This window comes from Lentinus tigrinus, assembly GCF_003813185.1.
Source record: "Lentinus tigrinus ALCF2SS1-7 unplaced genomic scaffold L226scaffold_3, whole genome shotgun sequence".
In the NCBI taxonomy this organism is placed as follows: Eukaryota; Fungi; Basidiomycota; class Agaricomycetes; order Polyporales; family Polyporaceae; genus Lentinus; species Lentinus tigrinus.
In genome coordinates, this window is record NW_027137912.1 from 178,526 (window position 1) to 196,887 (window position 18,362).

Here is an 18,362-nt window from a genome sequence, read left to right on the forward strand (position 1 = left end):
CGCACAGCGCCGCGTCGCGTCGCGGTACCCCCCGCCCCGGTCCTCAATCATCCTTTGCTTGCCAACCTCAGCCTATACCCTCCCGCTCTTTCTTCCCTTCCTCACCTCCCACCATCATCTCGCTTCTCGCTATGTCGCGCCCGCGGAACAACCTAGATGAGCTCGCGCGCAGACACGCGTTGCCGACGGCAGCCAGCCCGTCCAAACCCGCGACGCCTCAGACAAACGGCAGCAAGGTGGCTCGACCCGTAGCAACACCACAGAACAGTGCCACTAACGCGTAGAGATGTAGGGAAAGTTTAAGCCGGCCAAGTCCATGCCTACGAAGCCCACTCCGGGTGCGTCTCTCCTTCCATCTTCTCGAGTCAAATTCCTTATCTTCATCACAGTCAGCAAGCTCGGTTCGTTCTCAACCCCGGGCTTTGGCAAAGTTAAACCCAAGCCCCTCGACCTCCACACAGTCGATAAAGACATCCCTTATGTCAATATTTCCTCCACGGAGTCTACGCCGCTCAATGCCTCGACTTCCAGCATCCCGATCAAGCGGTTTTCATCAGGGTCTTCCGAAGACTTCTTACCCCACACATCCCCGAAACGCGCGAAGACAGCACACCACCCTCCTGACAAGGAGAATGTCTTTCTCGAGGTCGACGTCATTGGTAAGGGGAAGGGTCGTGCACGCGGGCCACCACCGTCTGCTACACTTCGTTCCGCCATCCAATCTCAAACATCCACTAATCCGAGTCCTTCCGCGACGGGAGCGAGCAACGCTCAGAAAATATTCCGTGAAGCATTCGAGAATCTACCTTACGACCTCGACCTTCACGAAGTATGTGCGCCTTCGTATCATACCTTTGACCCTCTGACTAACAAACCATATGATTACAGAAATCTGAGGAGGAACTTCGTGGAATCTGCAGTACAGCGCAGGCATTAGTGGAGTTTTGCGATACACTGATCGGTGCTGCAAGAGCATCCTCTGGCGAACCGAAAGACCTTGTCCTCTTACTCTCGTTGAGGTACGTAGTCTCCCATAACAAGAGAACCTGCATTGCTCATATTCGCTCAGTGACTACGCTGAGAAGCGATTGGCTGCGAGCAGGGCAGAGTTAAGGGCCCGACAACGTGGCGAAAGATCTGTAGCGTCCCGGGTTCCTGCGGCGACCGCGAATGCAAGCACGACTCCATTCGATTCACAAGGAGCAATAGATTTCACAAGACCACACGATCCTCGCGACGTTCCTAAAGCTACGGTGTCTATGAATTTGTCCTCGGAAGCCAAGGGGCCGGCGACGGATGAGGACGACTTGTTATGGGACTCGTTCCCTGACGATCCTACCAGCATTACTGAGGACGACGACAAGTCTCTGCATATCCTAACGCCCGCTACGCCGCCTGCGACCCAGCCCAAGACTCTGTCTCAAGCCCGCGAAGTCTCACCGTTGGAGTCCCCGACCACAGCCGAATGTAAACGGAAGCCGTACTATTCGGAGATCATGAAAGTCTTGAAGAACGTCTTCCGCCTAGAATCCTTCCGTCCGAAGCAGCTTGAGGCCATCTGTGCGGCAATGGACGGCCGAGATGTCTTTGTCTTGTTCCCCACTGGTAGCGGGAAGAGTCTGACATTTCAGATCCCAGCGGTACTACACACGACCGGCGTCACTGTCGTAGTCGGTCCCCTCGTCTCGCTCATACGCGACCAGGTCGACGCTCTGCTCAAGATTGGTGTGGATGTGGTGAAGCTGGGCGGAGAGCAGTCGGATCGGGAGAGACAAGAGATGTCTGCCCGCGACCGTCTATGGAGCCAAGATAAGCCCCGCTTGGTGTACCTTACTCCAGAACAACTTCGAGTTCCGCCCACGAAGAAGCTGCTCGAGTCTCTTTATAACCGGGGACAGCTCGTACGTTTCGTTATTGACGAGGCGCACTGCATCACCGATTGGGGCCGACGATTCCGCGACTCTGTTTGTTCTTCCACCAGCTATTTGCACATTCGTCAGCTAATGTACACCCTCAGTATCCCGAGCTTGCCGACATTAGGAAGCAGTACCCCAAGACACCGATCAGCGCGTTGACTGCGACCGCCAACGCGGAGGTCGAGCGAGACATCCTCTGCCGCCTGGACATGCGCGATTGCGCGCAGTTCAGACTCTCCTTCAACCGCAAGAACCTCTACTATGAAGTCCGGCCGAAGAAGTCCAAGAAGTGCCTTGAAGAGATTGCACAGGACATCAAGCAGCAATATGCTGGGCAGACAGGTATCGTATACTGCTTGTCCCGCACTAGTTGCGAAGACGTCGCGAAGGTCCTGCGCGAAGACCACGGAATTTCTGCGAAGCACTATCACGCCAAGATGGATCACCGGGATCGTGAGCGGGTCCAGAGAGAGTGGAGTGAGGGGAAAGTCCTCGTCATCGTGGCTACGGTACGATCATGTTTTAAGACTTTTATCCAGTGTTACACTCGATGCTTATAAGATGACTTGACTAGGTCGCCTTTGGCATGGGCATTGACAAGGCCGATGGTGCGCATACAACTGCCACTTTCTTGAACTGTTGCTAAATTCTAGCTCATAGTGCGCTTCGTGATGCACTATAGCATCCCCCAGTCACTTGCCGCGTACGTTGACTATCTGAATCACCGGGAGCTTCACCAATCAAATGAATGACCCCAGATACTATCAGGAAACCGGCCGCGCTGGGCGAGACGGCAACCCTGCTCAGTGTATCCTTTGTATGTCCCCCTTCATCGTCCTCCACGTTTCTCCACTGACCCGCCGCAGACTACAGCTTCAACGACGTCAGGACCCGTATCGACATGATTCGCAAGGAGGACAAGAGCGACGACGAGAAGCGCTGGCAAGAGGACGACCTCTGGACCGTCGCTAGGTACTGTATGAACGACGTACGCTGTCGCCGGCAGCAGGTGCTCGCGCACTTCGGCGAAAAGTTCAACCCAGCGCACTGCAACCAACTGTGCGACAACTGCCGCGACACGCGCCCGATAACCCGCATGGACCACACGGAAGACGCGATCAACGCGCTGCGGCTGTTCGAGAGCCTGCTCAGGATGTGCAAGCGCAACTCCGGCATCACGAAGAGCCAGCTCGTGTACGCGCTGAGGGGTAGCAAGCAGAAGGCACTGGTCGAAAAGGGCTTCAACAGCGATGCTCTCTACGGCGTCCTCAAGAGTCTGCCACAGGCAACCGTAGATCGTCTTTTGGACGAGATGATGGTCGAAGGCTTCTTGAGCTCTAGCCAGGTACAAGTGGGAGAGTACAACCAGACGTATCTCAAGGTATGCATGCTCACAATTTCATTGCGTGTGATCCCAACGCTCACTCAATCTCGTCTCAGGTGGGCAACAAAGCGGCTGTTTTAACAAGTCGGAAGCAGCGGCTCGAGATCGAGTTCCGTGTCACTGGGGCGAAGGGTGGAGCCACTACCTCTGCCAAAGCCCCCGTCTCCCGCAAGCCCCGCAGCAGAGCTCAGAACGACTACGATTCCGGCTCAGTTGCCGGGCCCTCGGCTGCAGCCTCTTCGCGCAGCGCCCGCAGTTGGGCGCCAGCTTTACCTGAGGAGGAGAACATGCTACCCTTGTACGCGGACGACCCAGAAGACCCGGACTTCAGCGATATCGAGGAGATTGCGAGCCCAGTGCGGGTTGCACGCCGCCCAGGCACACGTGCAGTCCCGTCTGCGTCGCAGAGCCTCACGTACAACATGGAGTCGGACATCGAGGAAATAGACAGCCCTGTGGTGAGGAAGGTGACGATCTTGGAGAAGGAGGCGGACCTTGAGCTGTATGAGAGCAAGACGGTCGAGATGAAGTGCAAGGAGGAGCTCCTCGCTCTACGGAGTCAGGTACGAATACCGTGGTAATCTCTATCCGCGCGGGATGCGATGACTGAATGATGTGGGTGCTCTATAGATGCGGAGCGAAATCGCGGAGTGGCTTTACGACGAGGTCATTGAGACACTCGCCATCATGTTGCCCAATGGTCAGTCATCACCTGCTCCTCTAGCCCTTCCGGGTCGCGTCAGTAACTAACTTGCACTCCCTTATACAGATAGGGAAGCCATGCGTGATGTATTGGCCACGATTCCTGTCGAGATGGACCACTTGGGTTCTGAGGCCGGGAAGATTCTCACTATATGCACTAAGTATCATATGCAGCGTGGTTGATACGCAGTCCGTCAATTCGATGGACATGGTTATGGGTAGTCTTGGTTGTAGATTGTATCTTAATACCCCATGCGTGTAGTTAGGTACCTGTAGGCCGTATATTCCTGTACATTCAACCTATATACAAGATCTTCGCTCGTCGTGTAACACGGCGCGCTGCAGAGCGGCCTCCGCTAGCTCTCAGAATGTATATTTTGGGGAAGGACCTCTAGCGGCATGCCACTGCATGCATGATCTCTCTTGCACAGAGATAGAGCTAGATATCTGAGCTTAGTGCATGTGGAAAATTGGTCCAGCGGGTACTCACCGAAGTGGTTGCGGCACAACCGTGAAAGTGGCCCTTTGGTGAACACCACCAATAATGTCCGTATACAGGGACGCAGATGTGTCATCCCTCGTCAAACTTGAACGTGCTATACCAGCCATGATCGCCCTCCTCGACGGTACTCGTCCTAGAGAAGTGCGTATCGTGTGTCAGCCACGCAGAGGTACCGAACAGCTGCCCCGTCTGCTCCAGCAGCTCCTCCAGCGTGTCGACGAGATGCTGCATCACCTCCTGCTCCGCAAACGCATACACGAGGGAGAGGCCAAGCGCGTGCGGCTCCTCTTTGCGCGCCCTGTGTATGCACTCTTGCACTTGGGCCTCCAGGTTCGCAAATGCGTGGCGAGCCGACGGGAGGAACTGCGGGAGAGGGTCGCGTGCCCGAAATGCATTTTGGCACGCGTACAGAGTGATGCAGACGCACGACATCTGTATGTCGTCTCGCGTCAGTACGGTTGTGTCCTATAGACCAAGGGGACCGATCTCGTCACTTACGAACTCGCGTCGCTCCTTGAACACATGCGCCACGGTCTCTTTACGTGGAATGTTTTCTCTGATCTTGCGCAGTCCAGTCATGAGGTCAAGCATCTTCTGCATGGTCGTGACAATGTCCCGGTAATGACGGAGGGGTTTCTAAAATGCGGAGGTCATTGTGGGTCAGCGTGCACTAAGTCGCACTGGTCACGCTTACCGGTAGAAGGCTCAGCTCATTGTGCATGGTTCTCAACAAAGCCGAAAGGCGATATAGCGAACTGCGGATCTGAAGTTCCAGCTTCAACGTCTTCCTCCTCTCGTCGTGTAGTCGTGTCCGGTTCACCCGAAACATGTCGCTTTGATGGCCGTCATGATGAGTATGCAAGTCCAGGCTAGAACCACCAACGCGGAGGGGTTACTCACTGGCTGAGCGTCAAGTACAGGCTACTGAGAAGGCCGAGGGTTCTGCTGGTATCCGAGAGGAACAGCACCTAATTTGTATTTCCTGCATTCAGTCGGGAGGACCCTACTTCACAAGAAAAGCACACGCACCCTGCAATGACGGGGGAAGAGAAGGCTGTTCACAACGAGAGCCGCGACGATTCCAGCGGCAATCATCACCGCTCGCACAATCGCCAACTCTATAGCAGCGGTCACTAAGCCCGCCCGATGCATTGGTTTGGGTAGGATAAAAGTCTGAACTCACTGAGCGCAGATGTCGTGGGATCAGGGTTGGTATATTGTGCGAAGACAATCGGGGGGAGTGTTACCGATCTAGCGTGCATTCAGTCAAATAAACATTGGGGAACTAGAAGAGTGCAACGGAACGCACGCAGGGACAGCCAGCGGTGTGACTGATGTCTTGAGAATGATCCAAGTAATCGGGATGTCGAATGCCTGTGCCCAGCCTTGGTCATGATGATGGCGTCACGACATGCGAATGTGGACACCTACAGTGACGAGAGCCACAAGACCGTAAGGGTTAGTCTTGCAGATAATTGCGGTCTATCGACGATAGCATGAGCTTGGGCCAGACCTTCGCCGAGGCATTGTCATGCGTACGACATAAGCATATACTGCGCCCAATAGAGTTCCAAACTAGGGTGCGTGAGCGTTGCTCTTACATTGCACGTTGTCTGGGCAGAGACTTACTAATCGAAGGTAACCGGTCCTCCATGTGGCGCCGGTGTTGGTTTCTAGTACCCATAGGTAGCTGATTGACCGTAAGGTAAACCATTCTCCACGTCATGCTAGTGGTACTGCCACGAACCTGATAGTCATCCATTGGCCTCTCCACTCCTGGAACCAACGCCGTCCTGTCCGGCAAAGTAGCACCCGGGAGTCAGCCGCAGCAGAAACGGGTTTAGAAGGAGACGAACCATATGAATCTGCCGGCATGAAAGCGGGGAACGTCAACACCGTGACGCCAATTGCGTTCTTGAGACCATGTTTCCAATGACTTGAGTGAGCAAACGCGCGATGCAGCTTCGCCAACCACACTCGTGCGCGCATGATTTTCTCGCTAGACCAGACTAACCCAACGCAGCCCTGCCAGAACTTCCACGACCACACCTTCGCGCCGTTGAGCTGCAGGGACATCTTGCTTACTGACGCAGTCGCATGATGCCTGTATCGTGTCGCAAGACCACCGGCCGGAACCGGGCGGCCGTGCGAGAGCGTGAACGTGAAGGCGCGTTCTGCCAGACCCTGACGTGCCTCCATCACGGTCAAGCGTTCGTCCGCACCCACGTCTGTCTGCAGATCGCCGTCGATGGCCCCGCTAGAAGTATACACCAAGTCCCCGGAGTCATCGGATATAAAGGGGCCCGGTGGTACGCCAAGCCATGAGAGGGAAATGCGGGGGTACCACAGTCGCGTGTTGTTCTCTTCGTAGAGGGTCGCGACCTGGTGAGCGACTTTCAGGGCCTTGCCCATCTCTTGCGCCATCTACATAGAAGCAGCGTGACGAAGCCGAAGGCCGTTATTTCCGCTAAGTCTAGGCTTGCACGCTATGCATAGACGCACCTGAAGCAACGCTATGGCCGCAAGGCTGCAATCGAATATCTCCTTCGGCAGCTGCGCTTTCTTCCCCTCTGCGCGCTGCTGCAAGTCGACCTGGTCGAAGACATGTCTTAGCACCTCTCGCATACTGTCGCGTGCCACGACAAGATTGCGTTCGGCGACATCCACAGCGGCCTTCTGTGAACCCGAAACGGACTGCGCAGCTTGGGGAGTCTCGCCCGGGGCACGTTGGTGAAATGTCACGGCGATCAGGTGCTCAACAGTCTTCATGGCATCTACTATCTTGTTGGCTAGCTCGAGCGCCGGAGGTTCAATGACAGATACGAACGCGAGGTCTTGATGGACCCTGGAGAAGTACTCGTGTACGCTTGGGGCCCTGCTGCGCGGAGTATAGGGGGTGCCGGGCAAGGCCGAGCTCGGCATTGTAGGCGATCTAGGGGTCCCGGGAGCACTACGCAGAGGCTTGACAGGTCCTAGGCCCCAAGCCAACTCTCGCCTCAAGTGTTCCACGATACTGACGAAGGGGTGAATGGCATGAACTGTCGGAAATTTATGAGAATAGTTCCAGCTTTTTACACAAATCATTATCACGTACGGCTGAGACGGCCCACTCTCAGTTCGAAGGCTGCCTGGGAGTAGGATTCATTCAGTTTGATGGAGCGTTGAAGCAGGTGCCCGTACAGTTGACGATAGTAGGACACTTCCATCTTCGTCTCTCGTGCACCCACGCGATAGAGACTCGCTGAGAGGCATTCTTGGAGGGTCGCGAAAGTAGCTGCAGTCTCTGTCTCGAAGTTGGTGGCAGACCCTGGGAATACGACCATCATCAAGAGCAAGGATACAAGACAAATGACCGCTGCGGACAGGGTCACCCAGAGGAAATATCCTGAGTCCCTGAGCACACCCTGGTAGCATCGTTAGTTTACATGTCACCGACAACGAACCAAGACGATGACAGGAGACATACATCTCGGGCGCCGATATCGCTCGTGAGGATCCATGTGGATATGAAGCATGATATACGGGTTGACAACTGCAACCGGACAAGTCTGCTCTTTGTGAGTCCCGCTACAGTAAGATTAGGTTTAGCGAACATTTTTCACCATACGTGAGTCGGTAGCGGAGCGGAAGATGTGACCTACCCACGAAACAGATCAAAATCAAAAATACGGCGCAAATCACCCTCGCGCCGGTGGTGTCGCGTCCTGCAAGAGAAGCAAGGTACTTTGCGAGAGTGGAGACCCCGATACCCAGGAGGGCACCAAGAATATTGAGGCACGTGAGCTCCAGTTGCTGCGCGAGATTCTCCTGAACAGAGAAGACGAGTTCCTTCAGAGCTAAAACCAGGAAGGCGAACTCCCCTCCGAGGCGAGAGAAGGGTCGGATTACGATGATGATCGAACAGAGCAGGGTGGAGAGAAGTCGTGCTAGGGGTCGGCGGGCGAACCATTGTTTGGCGACGGACGAAATAGCTTTGCGTATATGGCTACATGTCCGCGGTGTTGCGCTCTCCGAGTTTGTCATGGGTATGTTTCTGCGGCGGAGGGGGGTAGCTGGGTATCCTGCTCAACCTTTTGCGCAAGTAGCATGGTTTGTGCGAGGAGGCTTGAAGCAGTGTAGCCCCGGCCGACGGTCCGATGCGCCACAATGATCATTTGTTTGGTGCCGCAAACATCCTCCCGCGCGCTTCTCAGGCGAACGGTTGTGGTTCGCAAGCAGCTGTACTTACTTGGTTCTCTCTACACGGCGAGATGGTGACATGGTGGACTCAACGTTCATTTTACCCCCGTTTCTCGCAAGGCACTGTTATAGCAGCAGTCAGGGCGGGAGCAGTAACGAACTCTCAGGAGATTGTGTCCGTCCTCACCGAGAACGCGGGGGGAGGACAGAAGTAGAACTGACGCGTGTTATTCTAGGTCGTTGCAATGGCGTGTTGAGAAGAGGCCCACGCTCACGCAGCCCACGCTTCCTAGGGAGCCCGCAGATCTGAACGCGCGACAATCGTGTGCCGATAGATGCGTATGTGGTTGCGCGACCGCAAACTCAACCTTGGCGTCACAAGGCCCGAACTTCAGTTTTCAAACCTTGAGCTTAACGTTTGCGCATGTCAGAGGATCTCCGCATTCGACTGGCCAACCACATGCGGTTCACGTCTAGGATTGTGTCAAGTCTGGCAGTGGCAAAGAGCAGATACAGTCGCGCGCATCGAAGTTATGTACGTCGGGACAGGTTCAAGACGAATCGTATCCTTTTCCTGGGACTATGTAGTCATGATCAACCCTGCTCGCCTCGGCGTGACGATAGGTACTACTGAGCGCGGGTTGGATGCCTCCGGTAGGGTACAAGTAGTACCTCAAGGCTCAAAAGTTGTGCCTATAAGCTACCGACCGGACGCATTGGGGGACACACTTACCAACCTTACCCCAACTCAATCAAACCGCCGATGTTGCTATTGCAGCGAAGCGGAGAAGCGTCTTCAGAATATATGGACGGGAGAAGGCGGAGTGGCACGACCTGCAGGAGCGGCATGTGCATGAGGGCCCGGGGCGACCTGCAGGCTGGAGACCAACCTGCCTTTTCCAGCACGGTTGATAGTCTCTGGCCTTCGGAATCGGAGGGACGGCGAGTCTCAGGGTTGTCTTCAGTCCCACCATGCCACCGAACACAATTGAATACCCACCTTTCCTTCCCCATGCTCCAGGCGTAGCTTGGCGGAATGCTTGCTAGTTCATCTTCCATGTCACGTCTTCAACGAGCCAGCGCTCTGATGTTCACCCTGCCAATGCCATCCGGCCTAGCCGCACAGCACACATCCACCGCGACTTACCAGTAGTATCAAGCTGCCTCTTCACCCCAAAAGAGTCCCCTATCTCGCTGGCCCGGACGATGGTGCTCAACTGCGACGCATGTGTTCCCAGGATAGACGACTTAGCGGTTGGACCGACGAGAGGCCGAGGCCAGGAGCTAGCAGGCTCAGTGCGTATCAGCCTATTCCCATAGCGAGTCCCTAGAACACACGAGGTCTGTACCTCTCACCTCCGTCGCAGCGTCCTATCAACAACCTCCGGGCACGCATCTGGACATCTGCTCGGTACCAAGCACTGGGCGATCCGCACCAACCGACCCCCCTCTAAGTATCGCGGTGTGAGTTGAGAAGAAGTGATCCAACCTTCCTCGCACCTCTCAAACCCCTATAGTGGACCCGACCATCATAGCTTCCCTGCATCGTGGGCCCAGTGTGGCAGCGGCCAGCGGGCTGCGGGTGCGTCGTACGAGCCCACGCTCAACAAGGTTATGGAGTACCCGTTAGAAGCAGAGAATCCATCGTCGGACTGGTGGCTGCAAAGCCTCGAGGCGTAAGGTGGTGAGTCTCTGTCTGATCCTCAAACCGGGCTTACTTTCCATGACACCGGGCATCGGTAGAGCCGAGTAGCCACCCTCTCACAGCCGGGTGCGGTAACTCGGTTTGGCTTTCGCTGCACATTGGGTGGTTCCAGGCACAACCCTCCCGAGTCTCCTTGCGCAAGCAGGGTTAACACTCCGCCACGCCACCCGAAGACTGCAGTTTCATTGACGAATACTGATACCAACCTGCGGTAGTTTGTGACGAGCTGGAGGGTGCGCCATGAACTCAACCAGCAGGGGTACCGCAACCATCCGAGATTGTGACACGGTGATACATGCGCGGACTCGTCAGCACAGAACATTCAGCAGTTCGCGTCCACAGTGAAGGCACGAGGCCGCAAGGTGAGACTCAATCTCGACGCACCTTTCTCTCAGGCCTGAGTTGAGGCCTCCAGCTTGTATTCCTCATTCCGTGAACCTCGTGCAACTCCCTTGAACCGTTGGCCGGCACTGACAGACAGTTCGTAGAAAGCAGAGCGCCCCTGGAAGCGACCTGTATTCCATGTGAGTATCGTGTCCTCTCGAATCATGTGGCCGCAGCTTTAACCCCACTTGCACAGTTCTCGACCTCTCGCCCTTGGTTCCGTGCGGCTCTGGCGAGAGATCTATGGCCATATCTAGAGCCCACGAGACACAATAGGGCGGCTCGCGCCTCCGACGACATGGCCGCCACTGAACTACTCACCAGCTTGCTGTTCCCACTGGGCTCATTCCTGTTCGCACCAAGTTACGTCGGGAACTGACGCTAGGACGTCATGGTATCTGATGCTCTCGTCTGCAGACCAAAGCCTGGCCGCACGAATGCAATTTGCAAACGGCGAAAGAAGTCTGGTGAAGTTACGTGTGGCTAGCCTGGCCTGTTTCGCGAAGAAGCTGCGGTCAGTCGACGGTTATCATCGGGCACCCGGTTGCTGCTGCTTACTGAGTTTGTGCCCTCCTTCACTGCTCGTGCAGGGACTAGAAATACGGACCAATCGCGCGCTATTGAAGGGTCTGAAGCTCCGTTCATTTGGGCTGAGAACCGCCCCGTTCGCAGCATCGGACTCTCTATCGGCGCCATCGGCAGCTTCGCGGACGCACGCGCACCAATTGCGGCTCGTCAGCGGACGCGTTGGGACGCACAGAACTCAGAAGAACACGAAGAAGGCGCAAAGTTTGCAAGGGGCCGCCTTCCATCCGGGAGCAGGCACGCGCCCGCTGTCTTGGCTAGGGCGCGCACGATAGGCCGTTGGTGGCCCGCCAGAGACGTTCGAGTTACGAGGGAGCGGAACTGCCTCCGCGACGTCTGTTGGCGACCTGCGTACGTTAGTTGGCTTCCAGGATGTGCCACAGGGCGCACTGACCTCATCTCGGAGATCCGCACGAGCTCTTCATGATCTTCGCGCGGACGCAGGTGATGGCGACCACTCCCACACTTGGCATAGCCAATGTCCTTGCTGCCCACCCCGGTCCGACCTCGTCGCAAGGTTATGTAGTGCCTGCCGTGCAAGTTCGCGTCGGGATGGCTCCGTCCGAGGCCTCTTGGTTCTGGAGTCGCGTCTGCGTTTGTGGAGACGCTGGCCTCTGACACAACTTCGCCGCGGAGAACAGAGCCCACCCCACGGGCTATCTCTCACATACCAGAGGGTTTACGAAGATCGCGTCATGCGCTCGGCCAGGGTTCCTGTGAGAACCCAGGATGAGTTGCGGCGCACCCTCATGATCTCCTCCACGAGTCCCGAGTGCCGGGGTGCGCCACCACGACGATGCCTGTCTTCCGGGATGCTTCCCCAGGGCTGAACATCATGCTGGAGACGATCCTGACCATGCCCCACCCGCCGTTGGGCGACAGCACAGGCAGACGAACGTGCACGACGCGGAGTAGGAAAGCGGAGGTTCGGACGCGGAGGAGGAGTGGGTTAACCAGACCCCGCTCATCCGCTCATCCTCCGTCATCGAACATCAGTCATCCCACTACCGCGTTGTGCGCCGCCCACCTGCCTCAAACTGCGGCGCCTCCTGGGCCTGACCCTGTGGCCACCAGCTCGTACCGGCCATGGTCTGTCCATGTCAGTACTGGCGGTGGCAACTTCGCTCGTCCGTCCGCGATCCGCCCAGATCGATCCCGGCCCCTCAGCTGTATTCTGTCGCTGCATCGCGGAGTCGCGTCGCGGCCACACGCGCACACACACACGCATGCGCAGCAACGCGCCCGCGCACCGCCTTCATTTGCCTCCGCCACCGCGTCACCCGCCTGTACCACGGACGGGCGGAGGGACAATCGGGGAGGGGGCACGCGCGCGGAGTCGAATATTTTCGCGAGCTCGTGGAACAGCGAGTCCCGCTCCGGCCATCCAACAGTCCTCCGGGGAAGATCTCATTCCATTTTCGCGGGCCTGGGGGGACGTGTGGGGGCTCGCGCGGGGATCACAATTCACCCAGGCTCGGAGCTGGGGCGCGATCAAACTGATCGGTCTTGGGCCTCAAGCGTCCGGGTCCCAGACTGGTTTGTCTGGGCAGCGCCGCGGGATCCGGGGATTGTCGTCAGCGGGGCTCAGGACTGGAGAGTCCGTCAAGGCGTCGCGCGCGGGAAGAAGGCGTACCGTATCATGTTTGTATGCACTGGCGATCGCATCACAGCAATATATTCCATGTCGCGCTCAATGTCGTCTCGAGCGGGAGTGGTTTGGGGGGTTATGGACACAAGGGCAAATATACATTGACACAAACAGGGGGGGGGGGATCCGACCAGATCTACACACAGCGCGGCGCCGATAACGACCAGACTACTGTACAGCTGACAGACACATTTCACAACGAGACGGTGGAGACAAACAAGAACACGGACACGGAACGAACAGGAGGAGCACAACATACGGGACGGGAGAGCACAGAATCACAGAGAGGGTAGACATGGGGAGGAAATGGTATGCATAGGTGCGTATGTCCGAAACGCGAAAGATATATCAGAAAAGAGGTACGCACGCGGCGAGCGGGACGCGCATATGTCGTGGGGTGTTCACGTACTTCACGTACTTCACGTACTGATTGTGATCGTCATTCTCTTGCGGCGCGCTCAGCCAGCCTTCGCCTGAGCTCCGGGGATAGGCTCGCCCATCCGGGCATGGTCCATGCGCCCATCCCTCCTCGCGTCAACCATCTGTGGGGCGGCAGCCACTTCAGCGCCCCGCGAAGGCGGCTTAGCGTATGCTTGAGGGTACGGCGCGTAGTGGTGGGCCGGCGCCATAGGCATCTGTACGTCGGGACGCGCGTGCGGGTGAGCGTGAGCGTGAGCGGGGTGGGGCATCATGTACGGGGCGTATTGAGGGGGGTAAGGCGTGATGAAGGTCGCCGGATAGAACTGCGGAGGCGGGTACCCGACAGGCTCGCCGTCCTGGCCAGTGGCTTGAGGGGGAGGAGGCGCGGGAATGGGCGCGAAGTAGATTTGAGGGTAGTACATGGGCGTCTCCCCCGGTTTTGCAGCAGGCGGAGGGGGGTACTGGGGGTAGAACCCGGGCGGATAGGTGACCGGTGCAGCGTAGGGAATCGGGGGCGTGGGGCTGGGGACAGCGGCGGCCACGGCCTGGGGGACAGGGATTCCCTGCGGTTGCACTGCAACGTCGACCTGCTGCTGTTCGACGTTGGTGGCTGGGCGACGCGTCAGTGAGCTCGGGAGACCATCGTGGGCATCGTCCCACGCGCGAACGCGGAGGGGGGCGTGAGGAGAGGAAGAAGAGAGTCACTCACTCTTTCCATCGCGCTTCTTGTAAGGCCCTCGTTTGATCCCCTTCTGGCGCTCCTTGCGCTGGGAATCGACGCACTCCTCCGCAATGCCGTATTTGACGCAACGGAGACAAGGGCGGGCGTCATCGCACTTCTTGCAGGCCTTCTGACAGTTCGTGCAGGCGTTCTTGACCTGGCGGCGCTTTGTGCGGGTGGGCTGGGCAGGGACCATGCCGGGCGGGAAGGGGTACATGTGCATGGTGGGCATGCTGGAGTAGGTGATGGGATGCATGGTCATCTGTGGCTGGACGGAGTCGGGGGGCGAGTGGGGCGACTGCTGGGAGTCGGACTCGGGGTTTGAGTCGCCCATGGCGGGGGAAGGGAGGGGGAGGCCGACGGACGAGAGGAGGATAAGAGGGGACTGATATAGCGGCTAGGGGAAAGACAGGAAGCAGGCTGGGAACTGAATGGGGGATTGGCGCTTTTGTGCGGCAAGGGCACACGTGTTGGGAGCGTCGCGCGTGGGGCGCGGGGGGCGCGGGTGGCGGGGCGCAGGCTGTCGGGCGCGGTGAGGGACATGGGGGACGGCGAGAGGGCGGGAGGAGACCTACGCTGATGTCGCGGGCGGGCCTTGGCTCGAGCCTGGAGCGGCGGGCTTGGGCGTCTCGGAGCGAAGAGCGGAGGAAGAGGCGGGGGACTCGGAGGGCGATTTGAAACGCAGCGTCCGCCCTCGACGTCTTTATGCGCCTCCCCCAGAACGCCAGCAAGCATTCATCGCTTCTATGTCCCATCACACGCCCCTCTTTCCCCAGCATACGTAATATTTATCCTCCACACAAACTCTAATTTACACCCTCCGACCCACTCCGCGAACGCCCCGTATCCCCTCTTATCTCCTCCGTTTCCTGCTCCGCTTCATCTCCTGCCCTTGCTCGCTGGACGCCATCGAAGCACGCATCGCTGCCTCCACGACCCTCGCCCACTGCCTGCACGCACCCGTACATAGTCTCTCCCGCTACCGGCCACCCAGCGCGCAGCAGTCCGCCTGCTCGATGCGCGTGCCCAGTGACCGTCCATAGTCTGCCCACGCCCGATGCGTCTCTGTCATGCCCTCGGTGGCCAGCTGTCGTAATATCACGTCGCGTCTGTCTTCTGCCGTCCGTCTTCCCGTAGCGCTGTCGCTCGGCGGTCGCATTAGCGCAAGCGAGCTTCGAACGCTGCGAAACAGTCATGTCCTCTTCGCTCCATCTGCCCCAGCCATGTTCACGTTGACAGATCGTCTGTGCTCCCGCTCGCCCGCACGCCTCGGAATGCCATTCCGCAATGGTGTCGAGCACCTGTCCACTGTAAGGAAATGCTCGCACCGAACGAGGACCGTGGGGAGATGGCGAGACAACGTGATCTCGGGTACGCGGGGCAGCATCTCTCCTCGCGCGTAGTTCAGAAAGGCTCCGGGAGTGCCATAATAGTCGGAGAGAAAGACCGAAGAGCTGCCAGCAGGCTACGATGCATGCGCAAAGAATTCGCAGAGAGAGATCACAGAGAGAGAGGAAGAGAGTCTGTCACGACTCGAAGCACGCATTGGCAAGGGCGGGCGCCTGTGCTTGATTGGGAAACAATGCGCTGCCACAAGACAAACACAGCCAAATAACACGAGGCTCAGCGGACGACGAGGAGAGCCTGTGCGTCGACTGGAGCCCAGCAAACTGGCATCCTCAGCGGCCAGTCGGTACCCAGCTCGTCGCTGGTCCTCACCACCGTCGGCACCCCGTTCTGTATCCACCTCTCTCAGTCTCGTTTCCAGTTCCGTCTTTCCTTTCTCTTCTTCGCTCCTTATCCCCTCTCGCATATGTCCGCCCCGTCTTCCCCACCCATCGGTCAAGTGGCACATGAAAAAGGACGCATGAGGCGCAGAGACAGGCCTCCAGCCCTCGACATCGCAGATCCTCCTGCGCCAGAGGATGGGGAGCCGCGATACGACCGCGATGTTGCCAGTGATGCGCGCAAGGTGCCACGGTTCTCGCTTGTTGACGTTGATGTTTGCTAACCTCTTCCTCCTCTACTCACAAGCCTCTTCTCCAAGTATCCGCTCCAGCAACCGACACCGAGACGGATCTGCCGCGTTCCGCCTCGGCCACATCTTCACTCGATCCGTATTATTTTGGTGTTCATACTCCATCAGACTCCCCCATTCCACCCGTACCTAGCGTACCCAGCTTGCCCAAGACCCCTGAGATGCCTCCATACGAGCCCGTTACCCCTGGAAGGGACCCCGCGGCGATTGACCGGCGCATGCTCGTAGGGGTTGGAGAACTCGCTACCCCTCGCTGGGCGCGGGGTCCTCGCAACGACGACTACGAGTTCGTGGCACAGGAACGCGTCGATGAGCTCAATGAAGATGACGCGGTGGAGGTGGACAGGCCGGAGGACGACAGGGAGCTGTCGGATAGCCCGTGGACAATCGAGGCTATTGACGGAGAGCAGGATGAGACGACCGAGGTACGTCTTTCCATCTTGATATGAGCGTGTTCCTCTCTGAACCCTCCAGCAGCAGCTCATGGAAGTGAAGCCTGTCCATTCTCTGCGCAGCCAAGGATCAATGTCTGAGGTGACTGATAGTGAACGCGACGGGAAGAATGAGGTTCGTGTCCTGTTGTGATCTGATGAGTATCCATCTGAGCATTCCACCAGCTGCTCGCGGACGTGAAGCATGCCCGTCAGTTGCGTAATCGACGGTCCATGGCGGATGAGAGCGGTGGAGAGGAGATTCTGTATCCACGACATCCTCATTCGCATGACGTCCCTGCATTGCCAGCGAATGGGGTCCCGACCTCTGTCAGCGACCCAGGGGCGCCGCCCAGTGCGTTCGCAACCCCGCCTCAACGTCCTAGGAAGCGAACCTCGGAGGAATTCGAAATGGACAACGGCAATCTTGTCTCCAAGTTCTCTTCCACGACCTCTACACCCAGCACAGTCAAGGACAAGGAGAAGTCGCGGCGCCACAGGAGTCTCGGTGTTGGTATGCCGTCACAGGTGACCCCCAAGGAGAAGGTTAAGGATCGGAGGAGGGACACGCTCTCTGTTAGCGTACGGCACTCCCGGCAGGGCTCGTCTTCTTCGAGCCACGGCGAGACGCACCACCCTCGCCGGATGCACAACTCTGACTTCTCGCATTTGCCGCCATCCCCATCCTCGTCTTCCATTCAACAGTTCCTGAAGCAGACTGGCAATACCAGTAGCTCTGCATCCTCTCCGCTCTCGACCCAACCCCACCTGGCCTCGAACGTCGCGCACTCGCTTCTGCGCGGAACACAAGAGGGATGGTCTGATCTGGACGATCAAACGACGATGGAGGCGCTCAGGAAGCTGGACGGTCTCTCCGGGAAGACGGCACGTGCCCGGTCCAGCATTGGCGGTCACAGCAGGGTGGGCAGCTCCAGTCGTCCCGGGACGCCTGCCAAGTCGACGACTCAATGGGAGGGAATCGAAGGCGGTGACCGGAGAAACAGCAAGCGGTCCAGCATGCATGCGTCGTTGAGCGGGAAAGAGAAGTCTAGGGACAGCACTCACCGTGTTACCTCTGGCCTTGCGCTCGATAGTGCTGTGGAGACCGACCATGCGGTGACCAGCGGCGACGACGTGAACCAGGGGTCTCCGCTGCCAGACAAGTCGACGAAGAAGACGGGGACGGCAAGTGCTCGGTCGAGCTTCACACCCAAGAGGGGCTCCGCATCGTCGGGTACATATGCCAGCACGCCCACGACGAGTTCACGCGATTCTGCCTCGTTGAGTGTGGCCACCAGCAACACGTCCGTCTCGGCTGTCTCTGGAAGGCAGTCTTCTGGAAAGGCTCGCAGGAATAGTGGGGGCAGCGATTCCTCGATCGGGCACGGTGGTGACTCCACCTCCGTGCGCGACCGTGCTGCTGCCCTCGTGGCCCCTGTTGACTCCGCTGATGAGAGCTACGTCCCGCCAGTCCCCCCGCTGCCGAAGGAGCTCTCCACGTTCAAGTCGCCTCTTACGTCTCCTAGCACTGCTGTTCCGCCTACCGTCGAGTACAGCAGCGAAGTCCCCGAGCGGAGCAGGAGAGAGACGTTCAACGATGTAGCTTTCCCCTCTACTCTCGATGTGCCCGCGTTTCCGACGACGCCGTCCAAACATAGCTCGCTGCAAGTCCCCAAGTCGACCACCCCGACCAACTTGCACAAGACGCCGTCGAAGAAGTGGAGTTTCTCGAGCGCACTTGGCAAGA

General features: G+C 57.9%; 5 protein-coding genes across 5 annotated transcripts; 3 read left to right on the forward strand and 2 right to left on the reverse strand.

Moving 5' to 3' along the window:
• Positions 1-1,259: 1,259 nt before the first annotated feature.
• L226DRAFT_455002 (ATP-dependent DNA helicase) lies at positions 1,260-3,381 on the forward strand (the record flags this gene model as incomplete). Its single annotated transcript, XM_067675215.1, has 6 exons — positions 1,260-1,964; positions 2,018-2,425; positions 2,491-2,524; positions 2,577-2,619; positions 2,675-2,733; positions 2,783-3,381. The coding sequence occupies 6 exons, from the start codon at positions 1,260-1,262 to the stop codon at positions 3,379-3,381; spliced, it is 1,848 nt and encodes a 615-aa protein (XP_067540326.1).
• An 839-nt stretch (positions 3,382-4,220) lies between these two features.
• Positions 4,221-8,600, reverse strand: L226DRAFT_478237 (uncharacterized protein). Its single transcript, XM_067676782.1, has 17 exons — positions 8,146-8,600; positions 7,971-8,071; positions 7,599-7,908; positions 7,007-7,542; positions 6,361-6,928; positions 6,252-6,297; positions 6,134-6,194; positions 6,044-6,079; positions 5,936-5,986; positions 5,814-5,878; positions 5,688-5,755; positions 5,534-5,622; positions 5,405-5,472; positions 5,199-5,337; positions 5,003-5,140; positions 4,493-4,936; positions 4,221-4,441 (listed from the first exon to the last, which is right to left on the reverse strand). The coding sequence occupies exons 1-16, from the start codon at positions 8,525-8,527 to the stop codon at positions 4,574-4,576; spliced, it is 3,021 nt and encodes a 1,006-aa protein (XP_067540327.1). The 5' UTR covers positions 8,528-8,600; the 3' UTR covers positions 4,221-4,441; positions 4,493-4,573.
• A 3,368-nt stretch (positions 8,601-11,968) lies between these two features.
• On the forward strand, positions 11,969-13,277 carry L226DRAFT_179863 (uncharacterized protein). Its single transcript, XM_067672702.1, has one exon. It carries the CDS (start codon positions 12,154-12,156, stop codon positions 13,108-13,110), a length of 957 nt encoding a protein of 318 aa, XP_067540328.1. The 5' UTR covers positions 11,969-12,153; the 3' UTR covers positions 13,111-13,277.
• L226DRAFT_529961 (uncharacterized protein) lies at positions 13,059-14,799 on the reverse strand. The gene is made up of 3 exons (XM_067679727.1): positions 14,722-14,799; positions 14,135-14,666; positions 13,059-14,035 (listed from the first exon to the last, which is right to left on the reverse strand). Exons 2-3 carry the CDS (start codon positions 14,478-14,480, stop codon positions 13,464-13,466), a joined length of 918 nt encoding a protein of 305 aa, XP_067540329.1. The 5' UTR covers positions 14,481-14,666; positions 14,722-14,799; the 3' UTR covers positions 13,059-13,463.
• A 1,160-nt stretch (positions 14,800-15,959) lies between these two features.
• On the forward strand, positions 15,960-17,860 carry L226DRAFT_435870 (uncharacterized protein; the record flags this gene model as incomplete). The annotated part of the gene is made up of 3 exons (XM_067674755.1): positions 15,960-16,136; positions 16,181-16,609; positions 16,802-17,860. Coding segments are annotated over 3 exons (1,665 nt in total), but the record flags the coding sequence as incomplete, so codon positions are not given.
• Positions 17,861-18,362: the final 502 nt, after the last annotated feature.